The sequence below is a fragment of the Chiloscyllium plagiosum genome, chromosome 17, assembly GCF_004010195.1.
Source record: "Chiloscyllium plagiosum isolate BGI_BamShark_2017 chromosome 17, ASM401019v2, whole genome shotgun sequence".
Taxonomy (NCBI): Eukaryota; Metazoa; Chordata; class Chondrichthyes; order Orectolobiformes; family Hemiscylliidae; genus Chiloscyllium; species Chiloscyllium plagiosum.
The window spans coordinates 30,390,572-30,411,687 of NC_057726.1; the positions used below are offsets into that span (position 1 = coordinate 30,390,572).

Sequence of the window (21,116 nt, forward strand, 5' to 3'; positions counted from 1 at the left end):
TAACTGTACAAATGCAAAAACCAGAATTTGCTGTCAGTTTTACATTAGCGAACATTAACTGTCTCATTGTCATTTCAAAGCAACTTTGTTAAGATCCCTGGGTAGTTTATAGCTTAGGATCTCTTATTGTAGGCATCATTAACAGGAGACCTTCTCCATGCTATGAAGATAACTTCCAGCTCCTAGCCAACTCTCAAATCAATCACTAGCCTAACGGAAGCCAAGAACCGTCAGGCCTAGTTGATGACTGTATCAAACCGTCACCCTCTACTGGTAGAATTAAAAATTGGGTCTGGGCATGACAGCAGAACAAGAATGATTGCATAATCTTCTTCCTCGAAATTCCCTGTTCATTTATATTTGTACAGCATATCAAAACGATATACAGAGATTGTTGTGATTTTATCTGTGGTGTGTGAGTAGCACAGTTTATACTGTGGGCCTGGAAACAGAAGACAGGAGCAATCAGGAAAAATCTCTGAGCACATATCTAACACCACATCTGCTGGGAAAATAGTGTCCCTAGGCTTTCATGGTTTGAATTGAGCCTAAGTTTGAATTTTGGGAGCAGCAACTTAAAAGATCTCAGCAGTCTACAGTCCTGTACTGCCACCTGCTGTCCAAAGCTCTAGTGTAAAGTTTTATTATCAACTTAATTCAAATACACAGTCATAGAGATGTACAGCATGGAAACAGACCCTTTGTCCAACTCGTCCATGCCAACCAGATATCCCAACCCAATCTAGTCCCACCTGACAGCATCCGGCCTATATCCCTCCAAACCCTTCCTATTCAAATACCCATCCAGATGCCTTTTAAATGTTGCAATTGTACTAGCCTCCACCACTTCCTCTGGCAGCTCATTCCATTATTAAGGAGCCATAGAATCAAACAGCATGGAAATAGACCCTTCGGTGCAATTCATCTGCACCGACCAGATGTCCTAATTTGACAGTCCCATTTGCTAACATTTGGCCCATACCCTCTAAACCCTTCCTATTCATATACCCATCCAGATGCCTTTTCAAATGTTGTACTTTATTTGACATAAATTGTCTCCTGCATAATGCAAATACAACTGAACATGTAATTTTACCACCTCACTTATGTTCTAACTGGCAATAACTCCCAGCATGCATCTGAAAATGCCATTCCAACATTGACATGAACATCACTGAGAATCAGAAATTGATCAGTGAAGAGTTAAGACAAATGGAATGGACTTTTGGGAGAACTCAGTGGAAATTGAGGATTTTAAAGCAAGTCAGGGAATTGAAACCAGGTGATGAAATAGACAAGCTGCTTCTTGATGATGTTGGCAACACTGTCTCTGGAGGAGCTTGAACAGGGCAGATGCCAGAGAATATAACCAGGCAGTTTAGTTTCAATAATTGGCAAGAAATTGCCACTTATGCTCAACTTTCAGTCAAAGCTTTTGTATACGGGCCTGAAAGGGTTATTGCTGAAGGGTGCAATAAACATCACCCACCATAATGATGCCATATGGACTTGATGACAGAATAGTTTTGAATCTCAAAGGAATGAGAGCTAACATCTGGAACTTCCTCAAAGTCTCTGTGATATCAACATAATTTGTAACCACCCTTTAAACTGTGAGCCCACACAGCCACTGGAAAGCTCAGCATACACCAACTGGCATAACTGCTGCTGCACAGAGGGAATATTGCCAGTAAATTAAGATATCTAAGTTACTTTAACTTCAGCCAGGCTGAAAAGCATGAAGTTAAAGAATGCTTTTGCAATGGGGAGGATTTTGGGTGTAAGGGTGGAGGAGGATCCTATCTCTCTCCTTTTGGGCCTGCCCACTGTATTTCCTGCAGACGCACATAAGAAAAACGTTTTAAAATTCTCATGTTCTGTGCAAGAAAGAATATCTTGCTAGGTTGGATATCCAGAAAACCCCCAGGCCTGTCGGGTTGGCAGAATATTGCTATGGAGCATATTTCGTCAGATTTTCTCACAAATATGGTACACCACAAAACTGAAAGTTTTTACAAGACATGGCAGCCCTTTTTGGAATACCTTGATACAGATTTATCTGCCACACTAACAAGGGCTTTTATATAGCCGCAATGATTGGGTTTTAAGAGTCCAATATCCAGGGAGGAGGAACTGTGAACGTATGAGCATTTTGTTTGGCTGGGCTGAATTATTACTATTTATTAGTTTGTTGTTGGTTATTTATTTATCTTGTTAAATAGCCAGTTTGGGGTTTTCTTTTATTCTGTATTTTTCTATATACGTTTATACATTTATAGAACAAAGAACAAAGAAAATTTATAGCCCAGGAACAGGTCCTTCAGCCCTCTAAGCCTGAGCTGATCCAAGTGTACTGTCTAAGCCTGTCGGTCAATTCCTAAGCATCTGTATCCCTCTGCTCCCCACCTACTCATGCATCTGTCCAGGCGCATCTTAAATGAATCTACCGTGCCTACCTCTACCACCTCTGCTGGCAATGCATTCCGGACGCACACCACCCTCTGTGTGAAGTACTTGCCATGTGTATCCCCCTTAAACTTTTCACCTCTCACCTTGAAAGCGTGACCTCTCGTTGTTGAATCCTCCACCCTGGGAAATAGCTTGTCTCTATCTACCCTGTCTATACGCTTCATGATTTTGTAAACCTCAATCAGGTCGCCCTTCAATCTCCTTTTTTCTAATGAAAATAAACCTAACTTACTAAACCTCGCTTCATAGCTAGCACCTTCCTTACCAGGCAACATCCTCATAAACCTTCTCTGCACCCTCTCCAAAGCGTCTACATCCTTTTGGTAATGTGGCGACCAGAACTGTACACAGTATTCTAAATACAGTCGAACCAATGTCCTGTACAATTTTAACATGACTTGCCAGCTCTATCCTCAATACCCCGTCTGATGAAGGCAAGCATGCTATATGCCTTCTTGGCCATTCTATCCACCTGTGCAGCAACCTTCAGGGGACAATGGACCTGCACTCCCAGATCTCTCTGCCCATCAACTTTTCCCAAGGCTCTTCCATTCATTGTATAATTCACTCTAGAATTAGTCTTGCCTAAATGCATCACCTCACATTTGTCTGGATTGAAATCCAAATGCCAGTTTTCCATCCAACTCTCCAGTTTATGTTTATCCTCCTGTATTCTCTGACAGTCCCTTAATCTTTCTGCTACTCCACCAATCTTCGTGGAGTTTATACATGAGGGTGGGTTGGGGATTTTTAAATTTTTTTTGTACTGTTTTGAATTGCATTGTTTTGTACATGCTTTAATATTTTAAAAATCTATTTTTTAATAGAAATAGAAATCATTTAAAAAATGATTTTGAGCTCAGGTCAAACATTGCCAACTTAGTAAGCGAGCACCATGAAGGACAGCTACATAAACAGAGGTTCCAAACACAGATCCACACCAATAAGATCACCTGTTTATGTAACTTTAGCTGATTCCACCCCTCCTTGCCCAAATCCACATGCAGCTCTCATCCATGCTCTTGTTACCTCCAGACGTAACTTTTCCAACATAAACCAGTGAATAGATCTGGCTAAAGGAAATGTTTACACCATCCAAAACTCTTCTGCTTATGTCATTAGTCGAGCCTGGTTGAGCTCACCCTGCTCCCTTGTATTTCTAAAAAAGCAGTTCTTCAATGTTCGAATTTTGATCCTTGATTTCAAATCCCTCCATAGCCTTGCCTAATTCCCACAACAGTTTGTGCCAAGGCAGTAATCAGTAGCAAAACAAAAGTGCTTGTTTTGAAAAGTTTTCTCAGGGTATTCAGTTTACTGTTTTTGCTATTTTAAGTTTTTATCAACGTAGATGAGCTTGTATCTCATTTATCTGATTACTGTTCTGACAATTAATGGAACTGCAGCCCTGTTGGAAACAGTCTTGATGGGACTTATCACTTCTAACTTCCAGGGATTAGGATTGTGTTTACTGTCAATTCCATAGGAAAACATGTATAAAAATGAAAGTTGAAGAAATCCCACTTTTTCTCTTCAGTGATTATTTTGGAATCTCCCCATGCATTCAGGCAGGAACCATGGAAATCCTGGCTTCAGTGTGTTTCAAGGATCCACAATAGAACACTTGGTAATCTTGATAGTGAAGGAGTAATGAATGATTGGGAAATCTACAGATATCAATAAGTGGCCAAGTAATCTATAGGGAAAAGATGCCTGTTGACTGCATGGATGATAAATTGCTTTGGTTGAGTAATTGGAAAAGTGGAAAATGAAATTCAGTCTGGAGAATTGCAAGATTATACATTTGGGAAATGCAAACAAAGCAAGAGATTACATATAAACAGGAGATTATTGAGAACAGAGACATCATAAGAGACATTGGAAATGCATGTTCACAGATTCCTTAAAGGTGACAGGACATTCAACTAAAATGGAAAGGACGACATGTAGCATGCATTCCTTCATTGAGCAAGGCACGGAATACATAAACAGACACATAATGCTGGATATAAGATCCAGGTTCGGCCACAGCTGGGAGTTTTGGTTACAAAGCCCTGATCATCACATTACAGGAAGGACATAGCTGTTCTACAGAAAGTACAGAGGTAATTTACAAGAATGTTGCCAGAGTTTGAAAACTGCAGATATGGGAAAGATAGGGTTGTTTTCCTTAGAACAGAGGGCCCAAGGGTTTTTTTTAAAAGTCTAACCTAACAATCTTTAATGCTTCCAAATCAGAAAAATGAAAAATACTGGACAAAGTAAGCAGTAGAAGTCAATGGAGAAAAAGAATGAACAAACAAGAATCAATTGGGAGCGGGAATTGTGAGCTGTTCACTTCGGGAATGTGCAAATTAACCAATTAAAGGTTCATCCTACCATTGGTGTGACGGTCCTTACAGAAGGAGGAATCTTGGGAAAGGAATTCGCATTACCGTCCTTACAGCTACATCTCATCCGCTCAAATTAGGTCACATTTACAATCGGGTCCAGTGTTATGTGGAACAAAACCTTCCCCCCACCCCGAGAGCAGATCCGTCGCTTAAACATACCATTATTCAAATTTTACTCTTTACATAACGCAGCTTTCCTATTTGCATCAGCTCAAATAACACGTGTTCAATCCCAGTTAATAAAAAAACCCACCTGCTAACGAGGAGAGGCTGTTTGTAATCAATGGGGTCATCAGTATTTGAAGTGTTAGGAGTGACCTAAAGATGACTTTTCAATTTATCAGACTGCTGGAAAATTCTTTTTGTTTTTGAAAGGGTTTTGGTTTCAATGACTTTAGTCTTGAAAGCTTTGCCAGGGATGTCTCTTTGTAACAAAGTGTTGGTGAATCTCTCCTGGCCTGCGCTCTCTGAGAATGAGCATGGGAATGGGAGTGGGATTGAGATTGCTAATCTCTCTGGTACTGGCCGAGCCAGCTCTGTGGGAGAGGCAGGAGGGGACATCCTGAAACAGTGTATCATTGCTGTTCTGTGTGTTCTGATCATCCTGGGCAATACGGCCGTGTTATTGGTGATCTCCTCGCCAGTTTCTGGCTGGTCCAAAAACAGCCGCCTGGTCCTGATTTCACTGACCGGGGCTGATGCTGCCCTCGCTCTGATAGTCATCCCTCTGAATTTATATGGTAGCAGTGTACCCCAGCTCCGAAACCAGGCCGACTCCCCCTTCTGTCACATTGTGGTCTTTCTAGATGCCAGCATCCTAACTTCCTCCATCTATTCCCTGGCTACTATCAGTATCGAGCGCTACATCGCTGTATTCTTCCCACTCAGGTACAGCATGGTGATGACCAACTGCAGGATCAAAGCTCTCATTGCACTGGTCTGGCTTTTGCCACCCATCCTCTCGTTTCCCCTCTCCATCCCTCGGGGAATTGTCAAAGTTTACTTCTCCAGAGCATCTTTGATTTGTAATCTGGATTTCTCCAGCAATGTCACCTATTCTCTCCTGCTGACTGCATTCATCTTCTTCCCCTGCTCACTCATCATGACTTTTGCCAATTTCCGTCTCTGGTTTGTAGCCAGGAGTCAGAGGAATCGCTTTAAACTGTCGAAGGCGAACAGGAGACACGATGCTGCTTCCAGAATCCTTGTGCCTGTAGTTATCGTCTATTATATCTGCTGGTGCCCTTGTGTTTGCAACATGATCTACCAGGGTGAGTATTCTGAGAAGCAAAACACAACATTGACCAGAGTTTAATTTCAAGATATTCTTCAACATGTTATTGCTGAATGGTCTGGTTACCCTGCACCCTTTCCCCCACCCCCCTTTAAATAAGCAGAAATAGTCCCACTTCTGTCAGCTTTCCCCACCCTCTGCACCTGGGAAGACCACAATAGAATATCTTTTATGGTGGATCTGTTCTGGGGCCTTCATCAATCCCCTTCATGACAAAAGAAGGTCTGTTTAGAAGTTTGGAGTCATGGTTTGTGCCAGGTCATTGAACGCCAATTCCCTCACTGCACTTGACGGTTGAACAACCGTCTTTCTTTTGACTGCCCTGAATTTATTTTTATATTTAATTTTTAGTTGTTACTTCAAAGAAACTTTAAGTATCAAACCATAGTAAACATCACGTCTTTAAGACAAAAAGCTTGAAGCTCCCACCATTCATTGAGTTCTCCAGTATGTTCCCACCACTTCCAGTCATTTCAAGCATCCCTATGTGAGAAATCAACAAATTCCGTACAGACAATGGGTAAAATCTGGAACAGTCGTGAACTTTAATGACAAGATTTTGTCCACAATGATTTCAGTCCAGGAACTCTCAAAATTTCCACTCATGGTAATGTCAGAAGAAATCAACTGCATGCTTATTATTCCCTACTCTCTCTGGAATAACTTTCCTAAAATCATTCTTTTAGGGGAAAAATATTAACAGCTGACTTTGCAAATTCTCTTTTAAAAATACACATTACAAATTCTTTTACAATGGTGTGATTTTTGCAGAATATTGAGCCTTCAGGAAACCAATATAGAGTTCAATACTTTTAGCGCCTGAACACCACCACCTATGTCCTTTACCCATCCCATACCCAAACTTTATTGTCACTTGCGTTGCTTTCAGCACAGAAAACTCATTTTCACTTACAGTACTTATTGTTCTTCTCAGTTTTATTCCTCTCCCCCCAGACTCTGCCTCCACTGATCCCCTTCACTCCTTTACCCACCCCTGCTCTTCACCAGCTTTTCTCAGCTGCCACTGGTTCTGGATCACAGGATCCAAAACATTGACTCTCCACAACTGCTGCCAGACTTGCTGCGTTTCTACAACAACTTGTTTTTGTTTTGGAATATTGTGTAATTTTGTTTACAGATAATTGTCCAAGCTGTGACAAGTAAATACCTTCTTTTTAAGTAAAGTAAGATCTTTATTAAAAATCATTCCAGTTTACATTTATTAAAATAATTTTTCCAGTCAAAAGTTAATGCACTTTGTTTTGCGAAAACCAATTACACATTTGTGACAAAATTAGTATTTTTATTGCAAATTGTACTCTTAAGTATAAGATTTCTAACTGTTTTTCACCAAAAGTTTCAAAGTTTTTGAAACCTGTCAATCTGACAACGGGGGGGAGTTAGGTGCTGGTGAGAGAAACATTAAGGTGTCCATGTAGGAAAGTAGGCTGAGGAACAGCAGAGACAAAAGGAAAATGTCAGAAGTCTGACATTGTCTTTATGTAATTCAGTATGAAAGTCCAATTAGGAACTGTTTCTTTCCTTGGTTGTATTGCATCTGAAGACCTAACCTTATTTAACCACAAAATATACACACACTCTTGTTTCCTTTTGAAAACTACCTTTTTTTTAAGAATTTCAGCATCTATAATGGAGAAAATGGCTTCCTAAGCACTAGCCACTGTTAACTTCATTACACAATTTTTCTTTTAAATTGCAATTAGCAACCACTTCCCCAAAACAGTGCTTGAAAGTTTGTCCTCAGTGTAGTGATTCTGTTTATTGCTATTCATTTGTTCATGGGATGTAAGCATTACTGACTAGACCAACAGATTGTGCCCATCCCAAATTAACATTGAGAATGTGACAATAATCTGCTGTCTTGAACCGTTGCTGTCAAGGTGAAATAGGTACATCCACAGTGCTGTTAGGGAGTTGGGGCTTTGACCCAACAACAGTAAAGAAATTGTGATATTGTTCCACCTCTGGACAATATCTGACTTGGAGAGGAATTAGCAGAGCAGGTATTATTCCCAAGCATCCGCTGTCCTTGTTCTTTAAGGAGGTGGATGTTGCAGGGTAAGTTTACCTAAATATTGCTGTGTAAGTTTACCTAAATATTGTTATTTTTTTTAAAAACATCAGTCTATGAATTATTTAGTTGAGTCCATGTAACATTTGACTTCAATGTTGTCATCTTCCACCCTGAACTGACCTCTCAACTCCATGTCCATCCATCTGCGAGACTATTTCCTTCATTAAATTGACTGTCACTAATATTCAAAAGTCATCTACATGTGCCGTCATAACTCAAGACTTGACTACTGTAATACTCCTTGATTGCCTCCTAACCTATCCAAGTCTACCATTTGTACAATGGTCAGTGAGCCATTGCCCTTGGTCTGATTGACAGTGATTTTTCATTTCTCAACACATTGAATTCAAAATTCTTATCCTAGTTTATAAGTTCATCCATTGTCATTTACCATCATTATCTCTACAGTTCTCCAGCCTGTGTTTTAATTTCACTTTAACTCTAACATGAGCATGAGGAAAATACTGGTTTACAATGATATTTCAAAAAAGTAATTTGTTTGGAATTGATTTGCAGATTACTTGAATCACCACTAGTTTAAAATTCAGATAGTGTTTTATTGATAGTATTATAACATGAATTGGTCATTTATTTCAAGCAAACGCTCCTCTGTTAATTCTGTCTTAAATTCAGCTCTAACACAGCAGGGGGCATCAGAGTGGTTGGAATTCGTTGCCCTGTGGTTACCGTGTGGAAATGGTTTCTTCAACTGCATTGTGTACTTCTGGTTAAACCGAAGTTTCAGAAAAAAGTTTCAGGAAATGGGGCAAAATCTCTGCTTGTCCGAATGGTTTGTTACCCGAGATGCTGCAATTTCTCAAGTTCCAAATGGAAAGCTACTCGTGAAAGTTCAGAAACAGCATGGTGATGCAACAGCAAGGGATAGCAGCATCTCCTCTATGTGTAATTTGGTGTCTTTCAGCAGTGAAACCATTTTGTCAAATACGTAGTCTGTAAGTATGAAAAGGTGACATCAGATTGTAAAAAGACCTGTACAGGTACAAAACTCTTGTGACAGGAACATTTATGGTGGCGGTTGAGCAGGAAGCTGTGCACACCCACTGGAATGGGGAAATCTATCTTTTGATATTGATGTAACAGTTACCATTAATGCAATAGATACTAGAATTAAAATATGCACATTTAGTCTGGGCTTGATATCTTGCTCAAATGCAGCTCAGTGATAAAATACATTGTATAAGGTAACTCGGAATTGTTTCTAAAGCATTTTGTTTCTGTGTTTTGATCTTCTAATTGGCTAACTTAATACATTCCTGTTTTACACCATGTTAGATCTGTGTAGTGCAGCAAATCTGCTTGTCTTATTTATTAGATTAGGTTGATTCCTAGTTGTGCTCTGAAAATAATCATAAAGTAGCTCTTGTACTAGGGCAAGTCTCGGATCAGTGAAATTAGGCCGTCTATGAATATTCACACACATAATTGGTGGGTTTCTAGTTGAGACTAAATTAGACCAAATCAATATCACTGCCCTATATTCTCATTTTCTATGATAGCATAATACCAATGGTAAAAGAACCAGTGCAATTTAGAATGGTGCTTTACAGCAGTCTAGATATCCAGTATAAGGACGGGAATTCCTTGAGTTTTAACAAAGGCCATCAGCTTACAGTTTGCATTTTAAAGAAAACTTGTGGAATTCATCTCCTAACCTCACTCCCAAAGCATTGGTTGAAATTCCAAAGTTCTACATAATAGAAATGGATTTTTCTAACTGTAAATCAGAGGACCATTTACAATGCTGTTTCTTCAATTTACGTATTTAATGTAGTTAAGTAGTTATGGTTAGAACCACCTGAGGTGTTGCCATGAAAGTGATCAAGTGAGTAAAGCTCAAAGTAAACACTTGTGAATTTTGAACAAAAGCAAAGTACACAAGTTAGAAGGCTTGCAGAGTTTTTTCCCTGATTTTAAAGATTTATCAGAATTAACATTACACCATCTTCAACCATTCATTGGTGAACTGAAGTCCCTTTGTTCTCCTCTGAAACAAGCTTTTGCTATAATATTGACACAAAGCTTTTTTTGTATGTGTGGTTCAGAACAGCCTATATGATATAGCACTAGTGAATGGATAACTCTCAAATTAACACAATTTTAAAACAATTTGATATTACTAATTATCCTGATGATTTTCATAAGTTGGTACTAAATGAACAAGAATGACATTTTGGAAGAAGTTTTAATAAAAGTAACTTTTTTAAAAATAATTTTTAATCAGTCTACATATGGCCACTGAAAAGTTACTTTCTTTTAAAGTGAAAGTTAAAATGTAAGTTTTTTTCATAATTACCCTTCTGACTGATACAAACATTAGAATTTTTGGGTCTTGCATTGTTTGAGTGCCCAGTGTCAAATTTAAATCCTTAAAATCAACTTGAGGTTGCCTTTTTGAAAAGATTTCTGCAACTTCCAAATAAAGAGACCAATTGCGCAAGCTAAAAATTGAGCTTTGAAATCACATTCAATGGTGTTATCTTGATATGTACAAATAAGGCATGTAATCGTTAACTAAAGTTTAGAAGTTTCTGCTTAGTACAGAAGCATCACTATCTCATGACTGGAAAAGCTTGACAGAAAGCCTATTTCAATTCTCTTGATGGATGTCACATTTTAAAAAAATATTTTTGGGTAGTTAGGAAATCCTTAACATTGTGTAATGTGACCACTTGTTGCTGTTCACTTAGTCTTATGCCATATTGAATAGTTTTACATGTATAGTTGTCTTCGGTCAATAATATGTATAATACTACAGTTAAACATTTTTTTTCTTTGTGGATTATCTGAAAAGTTCTTAGTTTGTGATTAATAACACAATTAATTTATCAGAAAATAAAGCTATCATGCCTTGTGAATATCTTGTCATTCACCTTCCATTTTAACAATTTTCAACTTTAATTATGGTCTTGCTCACTTACATTCAAGGGAAGGTAATACACCAAAGCCTCTGTGATTCATAACCACTTGGCATTAAATAATCAACCTTTTGGTAATATTATTGTCTAATACAATTATATTATCAAGTAAAAGAGCATTGGTATCAAGTTACCAGTTAATGAAGAATGCACGTTTTTGACAATTTCTAGTGATAAACATAAAAATGTATGCTTGCTCTTTATAAAGGAAATGTTAGCATTTTTTAAAATCTTGGTAAAATTTTAAGTTCTGGATTTTAGTTGATATTTTTCAATCTTCCAGTGTAGTGACAAGATTTTTTTCAAAATCTACCATTTTCAAATGCAAAGGGGTTTTAATCATTTTTATGGCATTCAACCATCCTAAAAAAAAATTCATACCCACTCTTCATTTATAAACTATATGCAATATTTTGAACAATCTAGCCACACTTGCGTTTGAGAATTTATTAAAATAAATCTGATTATACAATAAGCAGATTCATATAGTGATTGCATCACCAACTCCTAAAGCCCTTCAGCATTAAACAATAATTTCAACAAGCTTGTTTATACTGTTTTTAAAAAGTAAATTGTCCTGGTATTTAAAAATAAAGCTTGACTTTTATAGTTGTAAACTGAATCCTTAACATTCTGTAAATATGCATGGTAGCTAAAGGAACTTTTATTTATCTCCCCTTGTTCCTCTGTTATTTTACAGTCTGTCTCCAATTGATTCTCTTTTTGGTCACTATCAATCCCTTTCAATTCCATTTTCCAAAAATTCCTTCTCTTTCTCCCCATTTTGAAGTTGGTATTTTGACAGTTGTCCCAGTGGTACTTACAAGTAGCCGTTCTTTGAGTGCAGATTGTCAAATGGAAGTCTGGTATTTTTAAAGCAACCTATCTAGATGTGTATGGCACACCTCTGCAGGTAAAGGGGCTTGAACCCAGGACTTCTGGCTCAGGGAGGGACATAACCACTATGCCACAACAGTCCTCAACTGTCAGATGTATTGATTTAAGACCAAATATTCATTCATCATCAGAGATGACTGGCAACTAACAGGCAGGAAACCCAGGGTTTATTTCCTCACCAGTAGAGGTAACAGACTGAGAAATTAATTCAGCTGAGAGTAAAATGTAAGCTAGATATTTGTCATCTCTTGCATACCATCTTGTACAACCTATCCCAGGGCAACTTCTGGTCTTTCACTCCATTAAGATCAGTAGAGAAATGGTCTCAAATGTAGAATGGTTCCCCTGCCTGGGAAGCCAGCTCTCATCTAAAGCTGACATGATATAGAGACTTAATGCTATATCCAATCCACAAGCCTCATCATCTGATGACTAAGGATGAACATCTCTAATTGTGACATCAACACTAATGCAAGCTTTTTGTGTATAAGGCAGTTGTCCTTGTCATCTTATATGGCTCCAGCACATGTCTAAACCACCTCTACTCGGCCAGCCATGTGTTTCAGATGCCTAAGTTCTGACTCTGAAAGCAAATCCTCTTTGCTCAGCTCAAGGAAGTCAATAAAATGAGAGGAGGACAAAGGAAGGCTTCCCTCAAAAAATGTAACACAGATGCCACTACCTGGGAGACCCTCACTGAGAGGGGAAAAAAGATACTGACTCAGAGGAATCTTCTGTAAAAAGGGAAACAATTCTTTGAGAACACTGGCAAAAGGAAATAATAAATAGGATCACTGCCATTCCTCCTCCAGGTTTCAAAGGCAAAAAGGACCAATTCTATCCTCCCAGAAACATCTGCGAAATGTGTCATCAGAGACGTGACTCTAGGCTCACACTGATCAGCCGCACAAGGACCCCAGAACCTGCGACTAGTGATGTGAAGTTTATTAGGTGGATAATCATACTTGTCAGAATGATTACTGATGATCATATGGTGTGTTTACCTATTAATGTTAATGACCCATGAACTCCAATATCTGCTAAAGTCACTCTTAATGATGACTATTGGAATAAACAGAAACATCTGTTAATCAGTAACTGCACATTGTAAAAAACATCTGCAAAATAAAACTAAGTTGGATAGCTATTTAAATTCACTTGTGACTACAGTAATTTAGGCCTCCAGTTTGCCCTTGAGTTCGGCTCACTAAGATGTTGCTGATTTGCAACATCTTGCTCTTTGCCAATGGTGGTATTTCCAGAGGAGTGTAGTCATTTTTTGTACTGATTAAATATTACTTTGCTCCATTACGTTGAGAGAAAAGTACATTAGGCCTCAATGACATTAAATGCTTCCTTAACTACTGATTTTTGATTCTCTCATTAATGCATATTTAAGAGAACATCAAATTGAATTAAAATACCTTAATCTGTATGCATTGTCAGTGCAATGCATTGTTACATGTTTTCCAAACAGCTGAAATGGTTCACTGGAGCCTTTTCAACACACACAAAGGAACTATAAATGAGTGTTATGGTTACTTATTAAGCTATTTAAATAACAATTGTCTGTCCTGATTATAGGAGTTATAAACTCCAGATAAACCGAATGTCCATATCCCTCATTTTCTCCTGGAAAACCTTCTCGAAGTGTTGCTTCTGTTCTTCTGTGAAATATTCCTTCCAGTCTCCGACTTTACCTAAATAACAAAACAAATCAGAAGACCATCACACCAACAGCAAAGGGAATAGTAATATTCTAGGTTATTTTAGTATCATTTTAACTAACCTTTTCTCATGAATTTGCCTCTTTGATGATCCATAATTTCATTAGGAACAAGTGTGTAGTTAATCATTTGATTATCTTTCATGTTTGTGAAACTGCAGTGCCATACAATTGTGTCCACAACATCTGGCAAAAGAGAATGTTCTAAAAATTTGCAGAGCTTTTCGACAGAGCATCTAAGATCCTGTGAACAATTACAAATGAAAACAAAGGCTTTTAGAAAATGCACTCTTTCTAAAATGGGAAACCTAAAATAGGAAATTAAGTCCTCAAGTTAATTTCATACATTTCTCTAATCCATCATTAAAACAAAAAACAGCAAAGCAACTTCCTTCTTTGTGGGTTTATGTTCCAGTAAGGGTGTCATGCAATATTTCCTTATTATGCTTTAAACTCTTATTTGGTTATAAATAAAACTATTCAGGCTTTGGCCTGTTTATTACTTTATTTCAGAAACATTTTGTGTGGCAATATTTGTCATCCCAAAAGGGTTGGGAAAAGTAAATTGTTATTTGAAATAATTATCTTACTGCTGCTTAAGGTCTGTTGGATTTCAGATGGGCAGCTGTGGAAAATATGATAAAATATTTAAATCAAAGGTGATATATTCTGCTTATGGGATAACCATCAGACCATTGAAAGCAAACAGTAAGAACCATGAAACTAACCATTTTAACCTCTCAGTTTAAAGATAACAGAATTTGTAAGTAATTTGAAAAGAAAAGGGAGAGGGCGTAGAACTGGCTGAGGCATTAGAGATATATACAACATGGAAACAGACACATCAGTCCAACTCATCAATGCTGACCAGATATCCGAAATAAATCTAGTCCTATTTGCCAGCATTTGGCCCATATCCCTCTAAACCCTTCCTATTCATATACCCATTCAAATATCTTTAAATGCTGTAATTGCATCTGGCTCCACCACTTCTTCTGGCAGCTCACTCCATCATGAACCACCCTCTGAATCCAGCACCTTCAGTAGTTTGCTCCCAAATCTTACCTTCTTTAGCTCCTCATAGGTTATGAACAAGAAGTTGAATTCTTCTCTGTGACTTAGCCAGTCTTTTATGTGTTCAAACCATGATCCAAAATGTACTGGAAAAGGTAGGAAAAAATTAAGATTTTACTCTGAAATTTTAACTGTTTTATTTAGCTGTTAGTGTTTTATTCTCTTTTTCAACAAATTTGAAAATAAAAGTAACCGAAAATTATTTTGAAATTCTGTCATAGTTATAGCATTGTTGTTCTTAAAAGTTACATTGCACTGTTATGCATATGTTTTGGACTGGAATTTTAATCCCAAGTTGTCATGTTAAAGAATTGAGTTATTAATTGTTTTTCACATTTATATTGACTCTGGAAATAATATATCCCAGGTAAGTTCCCGTCTGTCTATGCATTTTTCAAAATATTGGCTAATTGACAATACAACACTTTCCCTGCCTCCAAGTCTGAGAGCAGGAGTTTGATTATCCAGAGGAACACTAAAGTATTTCATACAAAGCTGGTTTTAATTATTAATTGCACATATGTTGTTTAATTCATTGGATGTCGTTGTCAGTTATTTTAAATAAAACTATCTCTATAGAAATAAGAATACTAAAGATTCTGGAAATATGTTAAAGTACTTTGATATCAAAATTCATTAGGTGCACTGTTCTTTATGAAAGCAAACCTGAATATTCACAGCAGGATTCTACAAGCCACTATTTGACTGCCTGCTTTTTAAAAATTATTCATTCACGGAATGAGAACATCCCTTCTCCATCTTAGAGGGCAGTTAAAGGCAACTGATGGTCTGGAGTCACATGTAGTCCAAACCAGGTAAGGAAGGCAGTTTTCTTCCATAAGGGGTATTAGTGAACCAGATGGGTTTTTCCCGACAATTGACTCACAGTCATCATTAGCCTTTTGATGCCAGATTTTTATTGAATTCAAATCCCACCATCGTGGGATTCAAACCCAGGTTTCCCAGAACATTACATGGGTTTCTGGATTCACAGTCCAGTGATAATACCACAGCACCATCACTTCTCCTCCTGGTCATGGATCAGTGGTGTGGGGACATTAACTAAGGAGATATCTGTAAGTAAGTATTGTGTTAGACTATGCATTTAATTTTACTGGCCCCAGGATGACAGGCTGTCTATTAAAATAGTGGGACTCTAATCTAGACTGTTAATTAAGTACTCAATTGTTTTAATTCTGCCAGGAACATGAGTATCGCTGGCTTTGCCAGCATTTGTTGTCCCGATCCTAATTGCCCAGAGGACAGTTGAGAATCGACCACATTTTGTAGGTCTGGAGTCATATATTTGCCAGACTAGATGAGGATAGCAGATCTCCTTCCCTAAAGAACATTAGTGAACCCATGTGGGTTTTTGCAACAATCAACATGATTGCCATTAGTCTAGCTTTCCATTCCAGATGTTTATGATTTCAGACTTTGCCATCTACCATCATGGAATTCAAATTCCATGCCCCCAGAACATGAACCTGGTGCTCTGGATTTCTAGTGATGCTACCACACCACTGGACTCTTCTTCTCATCCACTCCTCTCGCCTGAGGTATGGTGACTCTTGGGGTGAACCGCCACTCATCATCTCTCAGTAAATTGGCACTATGACAACTTTACTGCCTCCCCCATTGTATGGGACTGCTGGCACAGTGCCAGTGATATACTGGTGCCTTCTCTATGAATGGGATACTGCCAGTTTCAATTTCTGTGATAGCTTGTATGTGGGGGAGAGTTGTGGAACCAAATACTCCATTGTCCAAAGTGAGGGTAGCAGGAAAATGGAGGGCAGCTCCTCCAGCCCCAACAAACTCCCCTCACTCCCTTCATCAAACCTCCACTCAGAGGTTTCCCTCATCAATTCTTGATACCCTGATTTTTTTTTTAATACACAAATGTATATAGCCCCCAGGTTTCCTGTCTGTCACAGCAATGGCCACATCTGTTAGCAGCACCTCTATTCTGAAGAGCCCAACTAATCTCTTTAACTTAACAATGGACCTGTTATCAACCAGTCCCACAGTTGATGAATGTCGCTTCTGGTCTTACTTTGCACTGTGACATCAGGGTCCCAAACCCAGAGAGGTGCAGCCCAATAATTGTGCTCAAGTCAGAAAGGGGAGCTTCTGAATGCACCATCCTTCAAAGGTGAGCTTAGCAATAATGAATAAACTGAACCAACTTCAATAAGAAATTTGAATAAGAAAATCGTTAACAACTTGATACAATCCCTGGCATAAGAACTTTTAAAAATCTGTAAAACCTCAGCAGGTGAATAAGCATCTGTGGAGAAAAAACAATTTTGACAATTCATCTTCCAAATCCCTTCTATTCCTGATAGTGTTCTAGGAATCGCTTACAATATAGCTGTGGCTTTACAAGAATTTCTGTTATGGTATGAGTTGTTGTTGCGTTGAAGGGACAGAAATTTGTAATTTTTGGCCAAGTCCTCATTTCTGTGGGCACATGAGGTATGCCAAGTGATTTTATTAAACAGTAACACGTCAGAATTCTGCTCCTCCCTTTGTTTGATTCCTATTCTACAAAGACAGCTGTACAGATGATATTGCTTATGTGGTTATGAGGAAATGTACAGATCATTGTGGATGTAGTCCTCACTGGTGATTGCCTAACAGCTTGGTTTAAACAAGGACAGAAATCTTATTAGATTGGTGAAATTTGATGTACCAGCAATGGAAATCTCCAAATAGACACCATTAGAGTTTAAGTAGTAAATTAGAAGATCCAAATACGCACCTTTTCCAAGTAGAAATTTTTCCAGAAATTCCCCAAAAGTTCCAGGCTCTGGCAGGAATTTTGCCATTTTGTGGAAATGATAAAATGAAACAACTACGTCCATTGGATTTCTTGCAACATAAATTACCTGCGTAATGGGGAGAGAATGCGATGTTTAGCAATTTATAAGCCATTTGTTACAGCAGATATAAGTGGTGAAATGTTTTGAAATTTCTATTACATTATACAGGTAAAATGGAGACTGCTTTTTAAAGATATGGTTGCCTTCAATTCTGCTTTGTACAGATTGGATGGTTCACATGCTGATTAAATTTACTCCAACCCTCTATTGCCTAGGTGTTTTGTTTGAAATGTACTTGGCAAATATCCATTAGTCCTTATGGTATATAGTATAAAACCCATGCTTATCAACACTGAAGCTCTGGGGATGGTTGGTATAAGAAATGGAAATATTCACGTGTTTCAGTAACACTATTGGAGCTGGATAACAATCTAAAATTGCATCATAAAATAGCTGTCATGGCAAGTTGTCTGTACTAAGTTCAGTTTTGATTTTGGAACTTTTCTCTCTGCGATAAGACTAAAAATATGTTTGATATTACTTTTAAGACTCACAAGAAATATTCACTTCTCTGTAGAAGCTGGATCCAATTTTGCAAACCTAAAACAGAATAACTAAGAAGTTGTTTCATTTTGAGACTAACATTTACTGACTGCAGCATTTTTGCATTAAGGTTATTCAAGCAAAACCCAGCTGCAAAGATAAGTGTCATGAAACTTAACTGAATTCCACTAGATTAACTCCTATGCACAAGTTGCTTAATCTTTCATATTGTGAAAACTTGACCCAAGATGCAAATTTCTACTTAAACAGGATGTGCTTCTGTTCCTCTCTGTTGCATTGCATTCTGACCATGACAATGTTGCATTTGCTTTCTGTCCTGAATTTGTATTCTAGAAAATTCAGCCTCAAATACAAATGACTTTTTAATTACTGTAAAGGAGTGTTTTAAGCTATTGTCTCTAAAACAAAAGTTGGCTATAGTCTTATCTCACACGTGCAACAGGAAGTTAAAACAGTGCAGAAGTGCAAAGTGAGGCTGGGTATAGCAATAATGACATTTCTGGCAGATTTTTATTTTTAAATACATTGTCAACTTACAGTTTTCATACAATCATTAACATAGACTTAACTGTCATGTATTTACATACCTTTGCATTAGATTGTTTGAGGGACTTGGAGAGGATGTGAAAAGGTAGGTGGGTGGTAATAATTCGATTATCTAGCTTGTCCTGCAGAATGTCCTCACAATAATAATGTTCAATCCATGGTGTTCGAATCCAGTTAGGGATGGTTTTAGCAGGGACCTGGTTTCCATCACTACAAATAAGTGTGAGAATTTCCTGCATCCATGTTGTACCTATGAAAGCCAAACCAGATAGGATATTGTAGTCCAGCAGTTTTAGAGGACAAAGCAAACTTGGACCACATTTAAATGAAATGATTGCAGCAGCTAAACCTGTTGCTATAATGCAACGTTGTGGTATTGGGTGTAGGAAATCACCACTAACAAAGTAGACTTCACATTCCTGAAGTGGCATGGTAGCTCGATGATTAGCACTGCTGCCTCACAGCGCGAAGGACCTGGGTTTGATTCCAGCATCAGTTGACTGCCTGACTGTGGAGTTTGAACATTCCCCCTGTGTCTGCGTGGGTTTCCTTCGAGTCCTCTGGTTTTCTCCCAAAATCCAAAGATGTGCAGATTATGGTGAATTGGTTGTGCTAAATTGTCCACCTGTTCAGGGATGTGCATTAGTCAGGGGGTTAAATGTAGAGGTTACTCTTCGGAAGGCTGGTGTGGACTTGTTGGGCCGAAGGGCCTGTTTCCATCATGTAGGGTTTCTATGATTCCTGGTTTAATTTCAAATTTAGCCTATGAATTCTAAATTTATAACAATTGAAATGAACAGCAGATGAACTCGATCTCTGTTTTACCTTGTAAATTCTTATCTACACAGGAGATATCACACTTACAAGGTACTCCTTATCTGTATACTACATTTCTACAGGTCATATTATGTGCAGCATGACATAATCATGATTCATTCCTTATTCCACAAAACTACCATTCACCATTTTCCTTTTAAAAGCCTGGATCTCTGATTATTAATTCAGAGCTGTTCTGAAATAATGGAGATCTGGTTTTTTAAACAAATTGCCTGCCCTTGACCATATTTAAATCTTCAATATCTCTGAACAGCAGAATCCTAGGAGATAATTGGGAATGCAATCAGTTCAGAGCACTTGCTTTCCCACTGCCTGGAAACTTTGAAATGATGTTTGGAGTGCCAAACAAAATTGGGTTAAAGAGACGAATACAAAACTGTACCTTTACCCTCCCAATGCACAGATTTCATACTAAATAAAAACAAGGTGTAAAAACTTCTTGGCAAAAATATTATTTGTGGCAATAGAAAGTTGTATAATAAAAACTCACATTGTAAAAGATACATAAATAATTTCACATATATGTTTGATACCATAATTCAGAAATTATCACTTTTACAGTAACTAATACATAAAGTAAACACAAGCATTGAGGTACTGGAATATACTGGAGCTCCTACCTGATTTGGGGTACGTAACAATCAGAATATCTGTGTCATGAAACTTGAACTCCTCAGCATAGTGCATAGACTGCAGCGTATGCAGGTGTCCTGGGAAGTTGATGCCTGAGTACTGCAATGCAGTATTGAGATTAGCCATGACTTGTACTGCTGCAGTGAATGAACTGCTGCTGTGTGCTCCCCTCAGCTTTTAATCTCTTGTTAACAGGAAATCAAATTGGTTCCCACTATGGAGGCTGACGAAACAAAGTTGTGGTTCCATTGAAATCATTCTCTTTGTTGTACTTTCCTAGTCTGCTTGACGATAGTGATTCACACACTCAAACTATAACTGAGTGCAGTTCCTCAACTCAGCGACTATTCTTAATTTGAATACTTGTCAAATGTTTCATTATTATGTCATGGAAATCATCAGGGAGATGTCATTTTTGTGTTTTCAACCATACAAATTTCCAGCAGAGGTCACACTGCAGTCATCAGGAGGTGCCTTGCTGACTTTTCTCTTGAACAAATGAAAATGAAATCACCTGCTTGAACTAATTAAACTAACACCAAATGACAGGCGTCCTTATTGGCTATTAAAATTAACTGACCTGATCGATATCTTCTGTTAAAGTTGATTGTTGATTGGCTGTTGCCTGTTTTGCATGACAGTCCGATATCACTGTCATTTCTGGAATTTATTAAGAACATAAGAACCAGGAGCAGGAGTAGGCCATCTGGCCCTTTGAGCCTGCTCTGCCATTCAATAAGATAATGGCTGATCTTTTTGTGGCCTCAACTCCACTTACACACCCTCTCACCATAACTCTTTATTCCTTTAGTGTTCAAAAAATTATCTAT

At 38.0% G+C, this 21,116-nt stretch overlaps 2 protein-coding genes across 2 annotated transcripts; one reads left to right on the forward strand and one right to left on the reverse strand.

Annotated features, from left to right (window-relative positions):
• The first annotated feature begins 4,883 nt into the window (after positions 1-4,883).
• Positions 4,884-9,198, forward strand: zgc:162592 (uncharacterized protein LOC561993 homolog). The gene is made up of 2 exons (XM_043707519.1): positions 4,884-6,130; positions 8,882-9,198. The coding sequence occupies exons 1-2, from the start codon at positions 5,248-5,250 to the stop codon at positions 9,196-9,198; spliced, it is 1,200 nt and encodes a 399-aa protein (XP_043563454.1). The 5' UTR covers positions 4,884-5,247.
• sult5a1 (sulfotransferase family 5A, member 1) lies at positions 7,786-20,639 on the reverse strand. The gene is made up of 6 exons (XM_043706787.1): positions 20,274-20,639; positions 18,858-19,066; positions 17,646-17,772; positions 14,873-14,967; positions 13,871-14,051; positions 7,786-13,781 (listed from the first exon to the last, which is right to left on the reverse strand). The coding sequence occupies exons 1-6, from the start codon at positions 20,410-20,412 to the stop codon at positions 13,669-13,671; spliced, it is 864 nt and encodes a 287-aa protein (XP_043562722.1). The 5' UTR covers positions 20,413-20,639; the 3' UTR covers positions 7,786-13,668.
• Positions 20,640-21,116: the final 477 nt, after the last annotated feature.